The sequence below is a fragment of the Lycium ferocissimum genome, chromosome 2 (assembly GCF_029784015.1).
Source record: "Lycium ferocissimum isolate CSIRO_LF1 chromosome 2, AGI_CSIRO_Lferr_CH_V1, whole genome shotgun sequence".
NCBI classification, from domain to species: Eukaryota; Viridiplantae; Streptophyta; class Magnoliopsida; order Solanales; family Solanaceae; genus Lycium; species Lycium ferocissimum.
The window spans coordinates 34,861,450-34,882,803 of record NC_081343.1 but is presented as its reverse complement, the minus strand read 5'-3'; the positions used below and the strand labels follow the sequence as shown (position 1 = coordinate 34,882,803).

Sequence of the window (21,354 nt, the reverse complement as noted above, 5' to 3'; positions counted from 1 at the left end):
ACTAAAAAGTAACACGCTTAAATCGAAACCCTAAAACATATATAACTTAAAGCTAATGACAACAAGTCTTCAAACAAAAATGGACTTCAAGCACTTTTCAACTACTAAAACTACAATCCGAAGTTTAGTTTATCCTTGATGTATTGAGCCTACATTATTAATCGCACAAAAATAAGTAGGGTTCTATATAAAATATTCAAGTTTCGGAGTCTCGAAGCATGATTAATCTATGGCTAAAGTACGTAAGAAAGTGTGAAAACGTAACAGAAACAGAAGAAAAAAAAAAAAAAAAGGAGACTCCTTTAATGCAGTAATTTACTGTGTTAAAGGACTTAACCGTACTATGGTAACTATTTTTTTTGTTGGGTTATTTTGGTTCAAAAGGTCTTGTTTTGGGTCATTTTGGTTCCGGACTCTTTTTGGTACTCCCTCCAGATCAAAAAGAGTGTCTACTTAGCCTTTTTTTTTTCTTGAGTCAAAAAGAGTGTCCACTTATCAAATCAAGAAAGCATTAACCTTATTTTTTCAAATTTGTCCCTATTAAGTGTTATATGATCAAATCCAATACTTATTTAAGTAGGGGCAGTTTAGTCAAATTGCCTATTTTTATCTAGAAGTTAGTATTTTCTTAAGGATATGCAAATGGCTCAATGGACACTCTTTTTGATCCGGAGAGAGTAATAATTTAACTTAAAACATCCCATTTTAACCTCTTTTTTTGGCGTGGATTGCCCTTCATTTGGGGTGGTCTTTAATTTTTTTCCCTTCAAATTGGTGGTCTTTAAGTTTTGCCCCTCAAATTGTTGGTCTTTAGCTTTTGCCCTCTGCCTGGCAGAATTTGGGTCTTAAGGCAAAATTCGCATGGACAGAATTTGCAAAGGCAGAGGGAAAAAATTAAAGATCACCAATTTGAGGGGCAAAAATTAAAGACCACCCCCAACGAAGAGCAATCCGGCAAATTGTCATGAGATTATTTATAGTCGTACAAACATCTATGACTTATTTTGAACTACAAGTTTCAAAAGTCTTCCTTTTATTTATAAATTATGTCCTGTGGAACACCTTCACATAAATTGGAACAGATGTAGTATATAAATTGATAATGTAAAAAAGCTAGCTATCAGGGTATAAATATGTTATAACAGGCTTTTCGAAGTTATAATAAAAATAAACGGGTTAGTCAAAAAAAAGTTGCCGACGTCCCTGATTTCATGACGAAGACAACATCAAAGTTAAATAGATCGATGGACACCCTTAATTAAAATATAATGACTATCCATCAAGTAACGGATAATGATATGGTACTAATCAATTACCTCAGCAGCTTTTAACCGACTTGAATACTAGATAAACTTAAGTTAGTTTCTTGTCTTTTTCTCCAATTTTATAGTGATTATATTGTATGTAGTAGATACACCAAGTTTATTCTCTTAGCAACTTGTATGTTTTAGCATTACATCATTGATTTGCCGATCTGCGATAATTTGACATTGAAAACATTCTTCCTTTCCAAGCATTAACTAAACAGCAATTGACAGAAACAAGATAATCCTCTATGATTGCACACAGGTCGCTTCAATATCCTCTATGAGTAGTATATTGGACTGGTTTTTTCAAGTGAGCAAAAGATCACGACATAGTTGGAAACAGTTTGCAACTATCCGCAATCAAAGTCACATTGAACTAAACATATACTTGAAAAGTAATCTACCTGACCCTGCTTAATATCAAGTTCTCAATCTTGCTACTTGAGCTCGGTTTCATCTTTCAGTTGACGAGGAAATCATCAAAGGCCACAGGGTTTTTATATCAGGAGGTCATTTCCTTTTTCATTTTTGTTTATTATCTTTACCCATTTCCTTTTACGCAGGAAAGTAGTACAAAGAGAGCAGGAAAGACGTTGCGCAAAACTTAACTAAAAACCATTACAAGCTTAACCTTTCTTTTTTCCAGCACCACCATCTCCAAATGCAGTAATAACTAAATGCATATTATAAGAGTAGGTTTTTGCTGTATGAGCACAGTGGATGCTGAAATTTACAAACTTTATTGAGTTAAGAGCATTACACTAGGAACCGAGAATAGAGCACTCAACCTTGAGAGATAGAGAGGAATATCTCAAGCTGCAACAGGTGCAGTAGCCTTCTTCAGCCATTCCATTTCAGATTGATTCAAGTAAGGAGCAAGGATCTCCGAGCATTTAGAGTGGTAGTCATTCAACCATTGGATCTCTTCGGGCACCAGAAGGCTCAGATCAATCAATTTCCTTTGATATGGTGCCTAGACCCAATAAAGAAGAAAACATAAAGAGTAAATTATTACATGTTAGCATCTTCTGCGTGAAAGACAACAAGCGGAGAACAAAAGGCCAACTTCTTTCTTTCTTCATGGACCGTCAAAGTGCAGAATAGCAACGTATATACACATGCAAAAAACTGTTTACGCATATGTTCCAGTAGGTGTTCAGTGGGTGTGAAAACATAGATATATACAAATATATAATGCTGATAAACTTACCCAAGTTATATGCTCAAATGTCAAGTAACTCTTGCCGCCAAAGTTGAACTTAGTATTGCCGTCTTTGACAATAAGCACATTCTCCAATCTTATACCAAACTTTCCATCCTCGTAGTAACCAGGTTCTGGAAAATACTATCCCATAGTTAAGATCTTCAAATGTTGAAGCCAGAAAATCGAAACTTAGACTAAAATTAGGAGAAGACAATTAGGTTATACATGAAGTTGGCGAAATAAAATATTTTGCATGGATATAAAAAAAATAGTTTCAAGTACAAATTCACAAATGGATGTGCTAATTTCAACTCCCAAAAACAATAAGAAGAAATTTGTTGGATAACCAATACATGCAATTCTGCACATACAAAAGCCTATCCAGACCCGCTTTATAGAGTCTTGCTCAAACAGCAAGATTATGATTACCGAAGACATCCGCCTTCTCCGTTGTAGTAATTTTCTAGTAAGAAAAGCAACTTGGGGATTGATTATGACAATTGGGACAACTATTAGCTACATCATTTCATTCTGTAAAACTTCCAGAGCAGCTTACTAAATATTCGAGCAAAGCTCCATTTATTTATGCGATGGGACCACAAAAAATATAAAGCATAAAAAATAATAAAGCAACCAGAAAAATATAAAGCAATCAGCAATAAATATAAAGCAACCAGAAAAATATAGAGCAATCAGAAGAAATAAAAGCAAGCAGAAAAAATATAAAGCAAGCAGGAAAAAAAAAGAGCAAGCAAGCAGAAAAAATATAAAGCACTTCACTTCCAGTTTGGTCAAAGACTAAATAAAATCAGACTGACCATCTGTGACAGTCATTGAAACTTGTAGTGGCACATTCTGCGCTGATGGTCTGAAACTAATTTGATGAGGTCCTGATAAAAGTAGAAGGAAGTGAGTGAAACTTGTTACTTTACATTAGTACTTTCCCAGAAACTAAAGCACAACTTACCTTCATGGACATTTAAGTAAGACCCGATCCCATGACCAGTACCATGCCTATAGTCAAGCCCATACTTCCATAAAGGAGTTCGAGCAAGAATATCAAGAGCATACCCTATAAAGTACAGTAAGGCATAAGTAAGAGAAGTGTCCCCATATGTGCTGCAATTATCTCAAGTATCACATCAGTTAAACAACAGTAAACTAGAAAGCACTAAGTTATTCCAATACGGTGCGGATGTGCATGTTTTCACATCCAATCCCCAACAAACATTTGTAGACTAAAGAAATCATCCCATAGACTCGTACCATTTGTTCCATTGGGAAACCGTGCATTACCCAGTGAAATATGTCCTTTGAGAACCTTCAAAATTCAAGCAACTTTGAGCATTAGAGCAATATATGACAAAGCAAAGGATGAAAGATCTCTCGTCCCCCAAAAAGTTCTGAAGGACCCAATCCATTAGATATATAAAAGTAGTAAAGAAAATATTTTCTTACAAAGAGAGAGAGGCGTAACCTAGATACAAAACATAGATTTGTCCACATTGCAAGCATCTACACCCCAGGTCACACCCAAAAAAAAAAAAAAAATGCATGAATAAAGCCTCTTCCAAAGCCTAACCTGGCCTTTCAGTAAATGATGTAATTGCTGCTTCTTCTTCTTCTTCTTTTTTTTTTTTCCGCGGGGGCGCGGGGGGGGGGGGTGTTGTTTGATGGTGATAAATCCCCTACACATTGTCCCACTTTCCTGCCTCGAACCCGAACTCATTGGCTCTTACCACTAGGCTATCTCTTTCTTTGTCTTCTAAAAATGGATATTGTTTATCTTCCTTAATAACACCACAGTTTTGAATCAACATGGGCCTTAAAAAGAACTTAGAAAAAATTCCAGACAGAAAGCAGACGTTATAATGTTATTTCACTCAAAAGGACTACTGGAGAAAGGAACATACATAAAAAAGAAATAGAATAAATTTAAAGAATTGTTACTTGGTGCAAGCACAGCAAGGAAAGCACTAGCAATACCAAGGATGACAATGCTTCCAATAGTTTATCTTAGAAAGGGTCTGTAGATGCTTTTCAGTAATCTTTAAGGTTGTGTCCACTAACCAAGTAAACAGATAAACTTGAATTTCACATTTGACTTCCCATATGCATGGTCACAATGACTCAATCAACATGGTCAAGGATCACATCTAGAACATAACAGGGTTTACATACCGCAGTGTAACATGTTTTCTCATGTGGAGTAGGTTTTCCAAAATGAACAGTCCGTGTAATATCAGTTGTTCCATCCAGATACTTCAGCAACAACACCACCAAACCAATTAACGGATCACAAGTTAGAATTAGGAGGTGGGAAGCAAATACAATCCCCAAAATATCTGTATCACGACCAAACCAAATGCTACTTTCACAAACCTGTGCTCCTGAATCACATAAGTACATTTGATCTGGATCAAGTTCAGCACATGTTTCTGCCTCGGGTGAATAATGGATAATGGCTCCATTTGAACCAACAGATGAAATAGTTGGAAAACTCAGGCCTCTAAAATGCTGCAGGTATACAAGGACAATAAGTTTCTCAGAATGTTAAGTAAAAGGAGAATAATACTGAAAAGCTTCCAACTTCAAAGATTTCTTATTTTCAAACTAGATCAGACCCACCACAAGACAAATGACAAAATCATACCTGTTAGAAAACTAAGGCAGAAAACAATCTCATCAGAGTGAAGCAATTGGACATTTGCCACCCCATCATTATCTTAAGGGCTAGTATTCTGTTTCTTATTTTCAGCCAACCTGTTAAGTTCGTCCTATGTTCTTTATCCTCACTACAACACAAAGCCTATAGACAATGCCTTTTTGTCCCTCTAGCATAGAGAAAATAGGCTACCGCTAACGTAAATAGAGTTTAAGTAAAACTTAGCATATCGTCCAGCTCAGAATACAATGAGCAGAAGGTAAACCAGAAACAACAACAACAAAAAACCCAGTGTCAAAGTGGGTTCTGGGGAGGGTAGAGTGTACGCAGACCTTATCTCTACTTTGGTAGGTAGAGAGGCTGTTTCCAATAGACCCTCGGCTCAAGTAAAGCAGAAATAAGGGAATACAGAAACATAATCAGCAACAATGTCAGGATAGTACGAAAACTAAAGTAGAAGCGACAACAAGCAGTAATATCAGACTACGAATAAGAAATACAAGAATAAACCAGAAACAAGTAAATCAAAATAAACCAACGGGTATAGCTCAAGGACCTAAGTGGTGAAAACATCAAATGCAAGATACATTAGCAACTGGCAAGATGGCTAGCTTTATAATAGGTTTCCCACATGCATAGAGCCACTACCTCTTTAGATGCGCGTAACTCCTCTAGCTTATCACTTGCAGAAACTTCTGTAAGTCTTTTGGTATCCCTGACATAAGTAACCAATGGTAAAATAGATGCTACACAGGGAAAGAGGAACTCCACAATATGATTAAAAAAAATTCCTAATCGAAACGCTAGACATATTGGAAATGAGCTGCAAAATGCAGAAGCAATGCCCTTCAATAAATCATAGCTAAAGTTTCTACTTTTATTCCTTGAACCACAAAACCAAAAAATCACTTTCTTGATCTATATATATCCAAGAATTAAGGTGGCTAGCCCTAATAAATTCATTCTCAGAAAATATCTTGGAAATATGTTTATAAAAGGGGAAAAAGCATTTTTAGTCCCTGTGTTATTGCATTATTCCTGTTTTAGTCCTTGTGATATGTAACGAAGTACATCTAACCTTCAAGTAAGCAATGTGTGTGCTTTAGTCCTTACACTAACAAAAACCAAGTAAATCAACGGACTGTTAAATATTAAGGTCGGCAAATTTGGGTTTTAAATTTTCATTCTGTTATAACTCCACCTAAAGAACTCCCCCATGGATATCATTGCCGGAAGTACCGTGCCACCAAACCAGCACCTTAAGAACCACCGAATACGGCTTGAAAATAGATTTCTGCCTGAATATGCTTCTTTTGAACGTCAGCCTATATTTGGTTAATACCAAAAAAATATAAAACAAGAAAAAAAAAAGAAGTAAACCATGAATAACTTAATTCTATACGTACTACCCAGATAATATAGCTTGAATTCATGCCAACCTAATAAGAACAGGCAAAGTGTTAATTGCTGACTGAGAACATAACTCAAAGCAATACGAAAACGGAATGCTTGAAGTACACGAAATGGATAAATACTTAGCAGTGGAATAAGTTTTAGAACAAGTGAAATGGGAAACAAAACTAGGCTATGTATAAATTTCAAAAAGGAAAATAAAAATGAGAGAGAGATAGAAGAGGGGAAGAGGCTTTTGGCAGAGAGAAGACTTGGAGGAAATATTGTTGCAGAGGTTGACCACGTTTGAAGGAAGGAGAAGAAAAAAAAAAAAGTTTGGTGTCCACATTAAAAGTAACAGTGTAATTACCGGATTGCCCTTTTTAGATTTAACAGTCCGTTGAATTACTTGGTTTCTGTTAGTGTAAGGACTAAAAGCACACACATTGCTTAATTGAAGGTTAGATGTGCTTCGTTACATATCACAAGGACTAAAACAGGAATAACGCAATAACGCAGGGACTAAAATGTTATTTTCCCTTTATAAAAACAATAAAGAAACGCTGTATCTCCAAATTATCATCTACATTTAGAAGCGCTACGGCCTACGAGAAGCCAATTCTACCGGAATATTTCTCAGTTAAATAAGTTAAAATTTTATAAATGAAAGAGACGCTAACTACAGTAAAATCAATTCGAACCTGAACATACAGAAACCAGCCGCAACCTTGAACTTATACAGGAAAGTCATACTTACTTTAGTTTGTTCTTGCCCAAACTCTCAGCCTCTGCAAAGTAACCGGATGCCCCATAGATTTCCTGCATCTGTGATAAACAAAAATGTTAGCTACATCAGTCTTCTAATGGAACCTCATCTATAATACTAAAGCTTCTATGACAACCGAGAAGAAGTATTGAAAAATGTTAATATGGTAGTGTAGATATGGGAATATCCCCAAATCCTTGTAATGATAGTGTAGATATGGAAATAATTCCTATAATTAGGAATAGGAGATTGTATAATATTCTTTCCTTATTTACATTCTCTGTAACAGCTATTTAATCCCATCAGCTTGAGGAAATAATCAAATAACTAATTCCAAATCTCTTCTCTTCTCTTCTCCTAATTTCTCATGGTATCAGGACTAGTGTGTAGACTTCACCAATCCCTTTATGGTCTCAAGCAATCTCCTAGAGCATGGTTTGGTCGTTTTCGAGCTGTTGTCCAACAGTTTGGAATGATCTGAACGGAAGTTGATCACTCCGTGTTGTCTATGCATTCATCTCATGGCAAACGTATCTTTTAATTGTTTATGTTCATGATATTGTTATCACAGACTTTCAAGTCACTTTCAGACTAAGGATATGGGCAAGCTAAAATACTTTCTAGGCATTGAAGTGGCACCGTCTGGCAATGGCATTGCTATTACACAAAGGAAAATATGCCTTAGATATTTTGGAAGACACTGGCATGTTGGATTGCAAACGTGTGGACACTCCAATGGATCCAAATACTAAGCTTATTGAGAACAAGGGGAGCGTCTAAAAGTCCTAGCAGATATCGGAGACTAGTTGGCAAACTCAACTACCTTACGATCACACGACCAGACATCTCATTTTTTGTTAGTGTAGTTAGCCGGTTTCTGCAAGGTGATTGTGATAGTCACTAGAATGCAGTGATTCGCATTTTGTGATATATCAAAAGCTCTCCGGGACAAGGTTTATTGTATATGAAGACAAGGGACACGCCCTGGGTATTCTGATGCAGATTGGGCAGGATCTCTTTCTGATAGGCAGTCCACGTTGGGTTATTGTGCTCTAATTGGAGGCAATCTAATATCCTCGAAAAGTAAAAAGTAAGATGTCGTGACTAGATCAAGCGCAGAGCCGGAGTATTGAGCTATGGCATTGGTCGAGAGAAGATTAAGTCTGGATACAACGCCACAAGTTTTGTCAACTCAAAAGATCAACTGCAGATATTTTCACAAAATCACTCTGAGGATCCAGAATTGACTATATTTGTGGCAAGCTAGGAGCATAAGACTTATATGCTCCAACTTGAGGGGGAGTGTTAAATATGGTAGTGTAGATATGAGAATATCCCCAAATCCTAGTAATAATATTTTAGATATGGAAATACCCCCCTATAATTAGGAATAGGAGATTGTGTAATATTCTTTCCTTATTTACATTCTCTGTAACAACTATTTAATCCCATTAGCCTGAGGGAATAATCAAGCAACTAATTCCAAATCTCTTCTCATCTCTCTCCTAAATTCTCAAAAAACAAGTCCTAGACATTCGACAAGCCTTTATGCTCCTAAAACTTACAAAGTCCCGAATCAAATTGCAAAGTCCGAATTTATTTGCAAAGGGCATGTTAAGGAGACAAGTCGAGCCACACAATAGCGGCATAAAGATTTACTATATCTATGCATTAAATTAGAATATAAAGGTACAATATAAAAATAAGAAACTAACTGGATTCACTGAAAGACCAAACCAAATGCCTCAGGAAAGAGCGCCTTCCTTTAAGTAAAGGTTAGAGGTTCAAATAGCTGAACCCATGACCTTTCTTGTTTCATAAATGAGATTTTGGTTCATTCCCAGTGCCTCATCTTTGTGTCAGCGTGTTCATCCAAAGCAGCAAACCTTCGCATCTAAGAGGGTTTAGTGCTGCATAGGTATTTGTATCAATATGGTATGTGCACTAACTATAGACTAATTTGTTTATTACAATAACTATTAGTATGCCCAAATCCCAAAGTTGAGATCAGCTATATGAATTCTCAATATAGTTGGGGTTATCTAGCACAGTAGCACTAGACATTGTCTATTTTTTTTTTTTTCTCCTGACATAGAAATCTCTTAACAAAACTTAAAGACTGCTAGTAAACAATTACATAATGTAAGCTAAGTTATAACCCCAACTAGTTGGTATCACCTATACGGATCTTTTACTTCCATTGTGCTCCACTTTCAGTTAAATCTGCATTCACTCCAGACGTTATAGATCTTGCAGACAAGTAGACAACTTCCTTCCATATGATTTTAGATCTACCTTATCCCTTTTTAATACTATCAATCATCATGGTAACAACATGCTATTTCATGTACTATTTCAGGAATTGAAAAAAAAAAAAAAAAAAAAAAACAATTCAAGATGGAAAGAATGCAACTATGGTTGTGAATTACATTGTCCACACCCAACAACCAGTTAGCCTCTTTCTTTCCCATTCATTGCTTGCTCTGCTGCTCCATTGCTCTTTGGTCAGTTCATTTTTGGTGGGGAATTTATTAGTGGTTAATTTGTTATATGTTGTTTTCTTATTTTGTTTTTATTTGTTATGTTTCTAATCTTGCACTATTATGTTATTGCTTATCATATTGTAATCTTTATTTCGCGTCGCTTTTGTTAAATTGTCATTTTATGAATCTACAATGTTAAAAGGAAAATACAAACATTAAGATGTGAAACTTTGAAGTAAAAGGCCGAAATTTAAAAGGCATAAAATTGTAATTTAAGAAACTATGCGGAGTAGAATATGTGACCTATTTATTTCTTCTTCTTTTTTCCTCTTTTCTAAATGATAGCACAAAAAGATTTCCTAAAATTGCTGGCGCAAAAATGGAACCAGAAAAAGAAAAAGAATGCGGGCTCAAAGCAATACAGTTTAGTGCTATTCCTCAATGACGTCCTCTCAACTCCCACTAAAGGAAGACTAGCTATTTGTCCAGTGCCGCCAAACCCACTTACCTAAAATCCAGGGTCCACCGTTGTAGGTAGATCTCATATCTTATCCACCTGAAGATGGATGGTGTCTCTAGCCATATTTTGGAGATTGGCAATGATAAGAATAACAACCTACCCACATGTACAAATCACATAATCTCATATAATCTGGGGGACAATGTCAAGTGCAATAGGCTGTAATTAACCATAAAGTTATTTTACCTCTGAGAAGATTTACAGTAAATTGTCAATGACAGCACACGGCAAAGAAAACATCAAAGGCTCTAAGAAGCTATTGTTTACCTGCCCATCCAGCCAGGCGAGATATTGCACGACAGCTGCCCCATCCCGAATGTGGGCCTTCTTCAATCCTTCCATCTCAACAGGGTTCTAGAAATATAATCCAGTCATTTAGAATGAATAGTAAAGACTTAGAGAAAGAACTAAATCACAAAAAACACACTAAATCACAAAAAACACACTAAATCACAAAAAACACACTACATTCCAAAATCCTAGTATGTTTGGCAACTTCTAAGAGGCACTACCTGACGATTTGGTGGTCTGTTCCACTGCACTGTAGAGTAGATCATAAATTCACCGAGGAGAAAGAAGACTGGGAAATTAAGGGGTGACGAATGGGGCATTAAAACAAACAGAAATGAAGAAAATAAAATCATTATTCCCAACAAAGAGCAGTGCAAGGAGATCAATGTAGCTCCAAAACCACAAGGCATTTGATTTTGTAATCATAAAAATCATAATGGAAGCTGGTGAATTACAAGCAAAATATTAAGCTGGTAAGAATGAAGCTAGCTCATATGAAAATCTTGGATGCCAACAAATCTGACTACAACAAGGAAAATAGGACCCAATTGAACTAAGCTTAGGTTAGTCATAACATCCAAGGGAAGTGCTTAAATACATTTGAAAAGAAATATTACGAGTAATTATGAGTTCTGTCCACATCTCTTATAGAAGAGAAATAAGGCAAAACAATCACCGTGATCGTATAGTATTGTCTTCAAAAAATAAGAGAACTTTTTTTTTTTTTGAGAATGAATAATGAAATGTAGCAACTTGGAATCGAAAAACTTCTAAATTGAATTTAGATGTTTTTAATCAAACTTATAACTGGAAATAAAATGACAATCCATAAAAATCATTTTTTCATGAGGGAGGTGTCTGCGCCAACTTGCGCGCTCCTTGACTATTCCACCGGCTACCCGCACAGGTACCGGATTACTCTGCCGGCTTAGGCAGATGGAAGGAGATCACCCTAGTGTTTTTTGTCTATGCTGCAATTTGAACCTAAGATCATATGGTTCTCCTTCCACTTCATTACCACTGATCTCACACTTGGGTGTGACAATCCAAGAAAATCATAAAGGTATATGATGTGCTCAATGCTTCCATTCAAGTGTCCATAGCTCAGCTTCAGTATGAAATGCTGTGGCATATTGAGGTTGTACAAGATCAAGGAATAAAAATGCCTTTTTAGCTGGAAATATAAAATAACCCAATATATGGTAGCCTTCAACTTAATCCTAGCCTACGTATTTTTAGCTGATGTACTAAATTTGTATTTGTTTTCCTATACATCAAACAAGAGACGCGCTTTCCCTCTTCTTGTTTCTTATATTTTTTCTCAGTGGAGTACTGATCCATTACCCAATAAGCAACCAACAAAGTCTGTTGAAACACCTACCAGACTTACAATCACCAAAAAAACTCAAAGACTACTTTTTTGGGGTAAGAATATTCCTGGGTAGTATGAATCACCTTTAGGGCTTTCGCAAGGGCCAATGGTGACTGCTTAAGGAGGACTTTATCAGCATTCAGTTTCAAGTACAAAGCAAAGCAGCATGCACCAGGATCAACCCAAATGAGGTCATTCACAAACTCTGCTGCACCATCTCCTGTAGCCTTGCCAGTTGGAGTTTTGTCGGCTGAAGAAGGAGCGAGTTGATCAGATGCAAGTAAAACTGCATCTGAGCTAACTTCACCATATTCCCGTACCAAAATTCCATTTTCCTTCACGTAAGAGTTTGCCTGGGACATTAACACGCTTAGTTAAGACCAGAAAGTAGAAAGATGTAAATGCATTGAACTTAAATCAAATGATTATGCAATGCACATGCACCTCAGATGACAACTTCCTTTTATCCACATATAAGAAGGCCGAGTTCAATGTCACAATAGCGAATGCATGAACAACCGGGCTATATGATACATCTGTGCCACGGACGTTATACAACCAGGCAACCTGCAAAATGCAATCATATCGGAGTAAATTCACCGAAACAGTAAAATAAATACATTTGGATTCAGGGTTTACAGATTTACTTCATCAAGTGCTGTTATTATCATTGCACGAGCTTTTTCCTGTACAAGCTTTTCTCTCAAATCTTTCAACTTATCTGCAACAGAGCGACCAGCAAATTCTAAAGGATGCACGATCAAGGGATTTGTTTCGGCAGGTGGCTGATTTTTCCAGACTTCATCTACCAAGTTTCTAGGTGTTGGAACCAACTTTTGTTGTTTCTTAGCAAAAGCACGCTCCCATTTCTGTGCAGTATCCACTGATATACACCATGGATCAACACCAATAGCTGCATCCTTCGGCAGATTCTAGTATATATAGCACAAAAATCACATAAACTAACTGAATTGAATCTCAAGAAGTTCCTACTCCCTAAACCTGAAATTTCAGAAGAAGAATCATAGCACACGCGTGCATTATTTCAGAGGAGGCAGCATAATTAAAGGGAAAATCTGGATAGGGGAAAAAAGTTCTTGAAACGTTCCAACTATTCCTGCTTGCTAATGGTGTGAAAAGAGGTTCCACATTCCAGTTGCCAGGACTTCAAGATTTTATTTCGCATTCCTCTGATATGATCAAAGGCACACTAGATGTTTTGTTTCTTCTTTTGTTCTATTTTATTTTAATAAGATATATTAAGTTTACAGAATTTGTTTTATCTGTTTGAAACTCATTTAACCAGGACAAAACCAATTAGGCAACTATAGTCACTAGGGGTTAGCTCAATCGCCAAAGGTGAGAGACTTGTCTTAGGTCATATATTCGAGCCCATCTCCCAGCAAACTAAGTCCAGTATTTGAGTGGAGAAGGGTAGACGGCCCATCCCCGAGTTCCGAATGTTGCGGTTGGTCCAAAGGGTTGGCTCTAGGCGGATTTCTCTGTCATCAGGAAAACAAAATAAAGAAACTAGGCAACTATACCTTAATTCAAGTCCTGCTAGACCTTAGGAATCACTCCCTCTATCTCAATTTATGTGGCATATTTCCTTTTTAATATGTCTCAAACAGAATGTCATACTTGTCTGAAAATAATTTAACTTTAAACTTCCATTTTACTGAGATGATTTATGGCCCTACAAATTGTTTTAGACCACAACTTTCAAAAGTCCGTAGTCCTTTCCCAAACTCTGTGCCCAGTCAAACACCGCCAAATAAACTGGGATCGGGAGCATAGCATTTTTCTCGCCAACTCTAAAAATAGGCTACTTATTTGCTAGATCTATAAATCTTCACAAAATGAAAGCAATTGCAAGAAACCAAGAAGGAGTACTCACATCTGCCATCCAGATATCAACTGCAGGGTCTTCTCCCATACGCATGAGCTTCCACTGCTCACTAAGCTGCTGGGCTGCCTGCAAGAAGTAGCGTCCATCCGTCCACAGAAAAGCTCCATTCATTGTTACTAGCGCTATACCTATCGCAGTAAACACAGTATTTAAATTAAGTTCTGTCCATTTTATACCATGCCGATGTGCCCTAAAAAAAAGGTTATCACAGCCATCACGATTCATGAACGGGATATGCGAATATATAACAACAAAATTAGTAGATACAAATATCAATTTAACTAAATCAACATAAGCAACCGATCAATGATGATCAGGAAGAACAAAAGCGGGATATAGAAGCTCCATTCATTGTTATGAGCGCTATACCTATAGCAGTAAACACAACATTTAAGTCAAGTTCTGTCCACCTTATGATGCCGATATGCACTAAAAAGGCTATCACAACAATTATGATTCATGAATGGAATACACAAATGGATAACAACAAAATTAGCAGAAACATTTATCAATTTAATTAAATCAACATCAGTGACCGATCAATGATGATCACGAAGAAAAGAAAAGCTCTGTCCATTGGTATGAGCGATATACCTATGGCAGTAAGCACAACATTTGAGTTGAGTTCCTTCTATTTTATATGATGCCGATATGCACTAAAAAAGGTTATCACAGCAATCATGAACAGAATACACAAATGGATGACAAAAATATTAGCAGAAAGATTTATCAATTTAACTAAATCAACATAAGTGACCGATCAATGATGATCAGGAAGAAAAAAAAAAAGCTCTGTTCATTGGTATGAGCGATATACCTATCCCAGTAGACACAACATTTGAATTAAGTTCCTTCTATTTTATACAACGCCGATATACACTAAAAAAGATCATCACAGCAACCATGATTCATGATCGGAATATGCAAATGGATAACAAAAAAATAAGTAGAACTATATATCAATTTAACTAAATCAACATATGTAACCGATCAATGATGATCAGGAAGACAAAAAGTGGGATAAAAAAGCTCTGTTCATTGTTGTGAGCGCTATACCTATCGCAACAAACACATTAGTTTAAGTTCTGACCATTTCATATGATGCCGATATGCACCAAAATAGATTATTACAGCATATATGCAAATGAATAATAAAAAAATAGCAGAAACATATATCAATTTATTAACTAAATCAACATAAGTAACTGATCAATGATAATCAGGAAAAGGATAAAAGAGTACAAACCAGCACTTCCAGTAAATCCAGAGACAAAATCGCGCCTCTTGTCACGTGCAGATACATATTCGCTCTGCAAATCACCGAACAAAGCTATAGAAATTAGACCTAGAACCACTTGAACAAATAAATGTGATAAATGCACAAACGAAAAACAAAAACATTGGAATAAATATTATTTGATTAATCGGATAACATGTGACTGAATACATCAGACAACTTATAAGCTAAATCGAACACGAAACTGTTAAAGAGGTAAATAAGTTACAGAAATTAGACCTAGAACCACTTATAAAATGTGATAAAAGCACAAAACAAAAATTAAAAACTATTGTTTGATTAATCGGATAACAACATGTGATTGGAAAACTATTTAAGGTAAATCTGAACCTGATGATAATCTTCGGAAGGAACGAGCAAAGCATGAAGAGGAGGAGAGTGAGATGACATTAAAGTCCTCAGAGCAGCGAGAGTGTCTGCCATCACTTCTTTCTTGGGAATCGAGCAGAGAGGAGAGAGTTCAGAGTAGTTATGTATTTTCAGGTGACGTGCATTCGTTCTTATGTAGATAAAATCAATTTGTTCAAGTCGAGGAATATCAAACCAGGATTGTACATGCATTCCCCACGTTGCCCCTCCTACAAACAAATAATTAGGCTTCAATCCAATTATTACTATATACGAACTTCCGGCCAATTATTTTATTTTAGCAATGTACCCATCTTTTAGAGCCCGTTTGGATTGGGCATAAGTTGGGCATAAAAATTTGTTTTAAATTTTTTGAGTGTTTGGTGTGTAGCTTAAATCATTTTGTCTTAAAATAAGTTTCAAAAAAATAATTGGACCCATTTAACTTAGTTTATCTAAAAGCGAATTATAAGTAAAACGAACTTATAAGCCAAAAAAAAAGTAAGTTGGACTACCCCAACTTATTTTTTTTGAAACTTATAGGCTAAACGACTTTAAGCTATAAGCCAATCCAAACGGGCTCTTAGTTCTCCAAAATTAAAAGACAAAAAAGCCCCAATTATTCAAGAAATTTAATGTGTTAAAATAATAAGGGTATTTTGGAGAACTAAAAAATTGGTACATTGGTAGCGTGCAATCTTCATGTTTTAGGTTAGCAAAACTCATATATACACTACTCAGAGTTACGATAAAGATAATTATAAAAAGAAAAAGTATAAGAAATACAGAACTCAATATAATATAAACTACCCTCAATACAATAGAAAGAAATACTATCTTAGAAAATCATCGACGTAAAAACCTATTTAGACGAAATAGACATATAAGAAAATACGAAACGGACGAAATTATAAAAATAAACTGAAATGTTTTACTTGTGGAAGTGTAGAACACTTAGCAAATACATGTCCAAAAAGAATAAATAATAAGACACGAAATTCACAGTTAATTGAAGACTTTCAAGAAACCTTAATAAATGTAGATGAATATATGTCAGACACAGAAAGTATATACTCCTTAGTAAGTGTAGATACTGAAGAAAAAAATAAAACAGACTCATCAGACTCGGAAAGCGTTTAAGAATTAATTAATGAGATAGGATTAGAAAAACTAGACCTAGAACCAATTCAAATGGATAATTTAGCAAATATATAAGAAGACTGTAATCACGACTCCGGTTCAAACGGTAGCCGGTAAAGACTCATCAAATTTACTTCTTTACCATCATGAATTTGTTATTCTTAATATATGGTTATTCTCTTAACTTCTTAATAACCTGAATGGATTAACCCGTAAATTCCTAGGTTTTAAAGAGGCCGTTTTAATGTCCAAATAATAAAGGACGATGTTGGCCGTGGTTACGGGGGTGTGGTTAAAGAAGACTGTTATTAAGAACAAAGGTTAAGAGAAAGAGATGAAAAGTATAACAAGATTCGTGACTGGACAGAAGTCCAGATTAAGTTAAAAAAAAAATACTGTTCATTTCTTGTTAAAAAAAAAATTGGGAGATAGACAGAAAATTAATTATAACTACATGATAAGAAGAAATATAGGAGTGAGGAAGTACCGAGTAGGATTGTTAAAAAATTATTTAAAAACAACATTAATTTCCTGCTTTGTCCTTTGAACTTTTCTTATTGAAAGAAAAAAAAATTTACTACTCCCCTATAATATTGGTATCAGAGCGAGAAGATTTTTGGAACCTAAGACTCATTTAAGACTATATGAGAAGGCCTTTTTTCGCTAGAAGAAGAAAGCAAGCACTGTCTCTTGTTAGACAAGAGTTAATGAGACAACACCATTTTGCTAAACATATAAGTTTTCACTATCGCATGATCTACATTACTCGCAAAAGACTAGTAAACCTTAGAAGCTCAAGAAAGTTCCTTACCGAACACATTAACTATTTAGACACAACTTATAGAGAAGAACTAAATAATAATACAGCGAGATTAAGTTTTCGAAATAATCTCCTTTGGGAAATTCATTTTACCAACGACGCGATATTTAGAACTGAAGACTATATTAGACAGCTAGAACAAAAAGTAAAGTTTATGCCTTTAGGTTAATAGATGCAAGATCATTATTTAAAAATCAAACAAGAATTAAATAACCTATACCCAGAATATATTAAATTAAGTAGTACCAAAGAAAACCAGTTAAGACTACAAGAATTAATAGATATAATATCAGGATTAGAATATAAGTTACTAGGATATATAAAAGCTAGAAAGATCTCAAAGAACCAAAAGCGATTTATTACCATATTAATGAAAACACTACCCTTTGTTAGACAAATAGCTATCAATCATTGGTATTTATATAGAGATATAGAGAGAAGACGAGAATATAGACAAGTAGAAAAAGCGTTAAGTGCATATTTAGAAATAGTAAATTCGAAACATTATCATCACTAATAAACAATAGATCGTTACAAAGTCGATTAACGAAGAAACAATCTCTTTATAACGTGGGAATTACGGGGTATAAGAGAAGATATAGAAAGATTTACAACTAGTATAGAGTACCGAGAAAGTTTGTAAAATAAAGATTCCGTTAGGATAATAAATAAAGCTAGAAAAATAGATACATTAAAAAATCTAGAATACTTAGACTTAAGAATATACCCAGAAAAGAAATATAGAGCATTAAAAGATCATAGTATTATAAAGTGTAATTTTAATAACGGAGACCATATATTACATAGTGAAGACAAACAGTTGAACACATTAGTTGATTTAGTCATAAATTTTAGTGAAAAAATACAAGAAAATAATAAAAATATTACTAGAATATTAGAGGTGGTAGAAGCATCCCAGACTAAACAAAAGAAAACTTTCGAAAAAATAGAACAAAATCTCGATTACTTAAAAACACAAGAATTAGAATTAGAAAAGAAAGTCCAGACTCTAGTTAAAAAATTTAATCTAGAAAAATTACCTACAAAGACGGAAATAGAAAAGTTAGTTAACGTTATTACAGAAAAAGCAAAAGAGATAGAACTAAAGACAACCCAAATAGTCTCTAAAATAACACAACAGATAGAAGTTTTAACTAGTGATATTAAATAATTAAAAAAGACAATGAGAAGAACTAAAAGAAATCACTCTTTCATGAGTAGACCAACCTTAGCTCAAGAAGAAGCCACAAAATTAATAGAAAAGTCTATACCTTTACCGAAGACTATAAAGATTATATACCTAACGCTAAATCGGATCAAATAACACTACAACAAAATATTACTATAATTTCGTTAATATTAGAAATAATAAAGAAAATCGAAATAATAATACCAAGGTTAGAAATAATAAGTGAGCGCGTTCGGTTGGTAAGTGAACAACAAAAAGAGAAAAATAAAGAGACCTCTAAAAATAAAGAAATTGAAGAATTAATAGACCAATTAAAAAAGGTAGAAATAACACCTCAAAAAGAAAAAGTCAAAATAACTAGAAAAGCACAAAAATGGACCTTCTTCCAATTATATCAAGAAATGAAGGAGGATCAGAAAGGCAAGAAAGACCGAGAGTAAGTTTTTCCGATAATAGAATAGGTAATAATTTCTTATCAAGAATTTTAAGTAGAAGAATGTCAGAAGAAAACAACCAACAGTTAAGTGAGGTAATAGATGTAGACCGAGACATACAGATTTTTCAACAAAATCAATTAAAACTATTAAATCCAAAGACTTTATACAACATAGAACGGTTTTCAAGAACAAAGACAATTATATAGACATTATAGAGAAGAGCAATTGTCGACCATAGGAACTAAAGTTACTACTATAAATTTAATAAATTCAGAAGCTTTAAGACAAATAAAAAATACTGGAAGGACGCTAATGCATATGGGATTAATAGTAATAGGATTAAAGGGATTAACTAGAAAAAATTTAGGAACTAAAGTCTTAATAGTAATTTACGATGATAGATGGTCAGACATGAAGAAGTCAATAATCGGAATAACAGAGGTAGATATGACAAATAATGGAGAAATTTTTTATATTAGTCCAGACTTTATAATGAATTTAGCAGAATTTGGAAAACATATCAAAATAGGAATACAGACTAAAGGATACGAAGAAATGTGTAATGGTAATAATTTATTAATGTGCATAGGATTTTTAGGAAAAATGACAAATAATAGTAATACTAAGTTTAAAATTAAAGTAGAAGATGTGGTAGAATTAATGGAAAATAGAGGAATAAATTTAATTAAACCTATAAAAATAAATCCCGAAGAATACGCAGGGTTAGAATGGAAATTAAAAGACTTTAGTAGAAAGAAGATTTTACAACCAGAGTCACACCTAATGTACATTAATTCTAAAGGAGAGACATCTATAAGATTTACCAATTATAACTATACATCACAAAGAGACATAGAAGAAGAAAATACTCAAGATGAAAATGAAACTACTGAGTCAACCCTTATGAACATAGAATTAATACAAAATTTTTTTGAAGTAGACATAGCTATAGAAGAAGCAAAAATATTTCATAGAAAAAATAAAAATAAAAATAAAAATTTTAAATGTAAAGGATGCAAGTTAGGAGATTTAACAATAGAAGAAACTATAAGCCACTTTAAATTATGTGAAGCTAGAACCGATAATTGGGGATATCAAGTAAAACATATACACCAAAAGAAATCAGACGCTTTCGATAAAATATTAGAAGATATACAAGATAGTGATGAAGAAATAGAATTAGACTCAATAATAAGCCAAAAAGAATTAATGGAATCTAGTGCATCTAGTTCTAATCCATTTCAAAGAACAACAGGAGAACAATACACGATGAACACGAGCACGAAATGTACCTAGAAGAAGAGTTTTTAGAACGACGGAGAACCTATAGACAATATAAAACCATCAAGGAAAAGAATGCCAACAGAAGAACCTATTATTCTCCAAGAGGGAGGTAATAAAGGAAAAATATTAAATATAGCGGCTCATGATCCACAAAGATGGAATTCAGTAATAGACCTTTGGAAAGGAATAATAGTAGCAGACTATATAAAAACTTATAATGATACGAATCTTTGAAACTATGTATAAATACTTAGAGACATTTTTAGGAGAATCAGCTAAAGCTCTATGGGAAGCATATAAGGAATATTTTCCAATGGAATTTCGATACTTAGTATCCATGGGAGCAAATCCATACAATTTTACTAATAAAATACATACCTTAATTACAAGAGAAGATCCAAATAGTGGATTAGTAATACTACAAAGAAATGCTTTAATTAAATTAGAACGAGTTAAGTATAAGTAGGCGGTTTCATATTAAAAAAAATTTAAATGATTATTTTTATTATTGTACAATTAGTGGAAACGCTTTTGACCAAGAACTAGGAAAGAAATTATTTAATAAACTACCGGGAGCTCTAGGAAGAGAAATAGAAGACGGATGGAATAAAAGGACGGAGTAGTACAAAATCCTAATTTAAAATGGTCAATAGGACATAGAATACAACATATAATGGATATACTACAAGAAAAATGCACGCATATACAAATACGAAAACAATTAAAATAAAATGAGATGAATTTTTGTAAAAGCGTGGTATACACTACTCAGAGTTACGATAAAGATAATTATAAAAAGAAAAAGTATAAGAAATACAGAACTCAATATAATAGAAACTACCCTCAATACAATAGAAAGAAATACTATCTTAGAAAATCATCGACGAAAAATCCTATTTAGACGAAATAGACATATAAGAAAATACGAAC

The 21,354-nt window shown here is 34.3% G+C and overlaps 1 protein-coding gene across 1 annotated transcript; it reads right to left on the bottom strand.

The window, feature by feature from the left end:
* Positions 1-1,896: 1,896 nt before the first annotated feature.
* LOC132035436 (aminopeptidase P1-like) lies at positions 1,897-15,696 on the bottom strand. The gene is made up of 16 exons (XM_059425719.1): positions 15,537-15,696; positions 15,156-15,219; positions 13,898-14,037; positions 12,648-12,932; positions 12,445-12,567; positions 12,084-12,353; positions 10,605-10,691; positions 7,326-7,393; positions 5,825-5,891; positions 4,894-5,028; positions 4,693-4,773; positions 3,778-3,832; positions 3,479-3,583; positions 3,330-3,401; positions 2,518-2,642; positions 1,897-2,280 (listed from the first exon to the last, which is right to left on the bottom strand). Exons 1-16 carry the CDS (start codon positions 15,627-15,629, stop codon positions 2,119-2,121), a joined length of 1,932 nt encoding a protein of 643 aa, XP_059281702.1. The 5' UTR covers positions 15,630-15,696; the 3' UTR covers positions 1,897-2,118.
* Between the last annotated feature and the right edge of the window lie 5,658 nt (positions 15,697-21,354).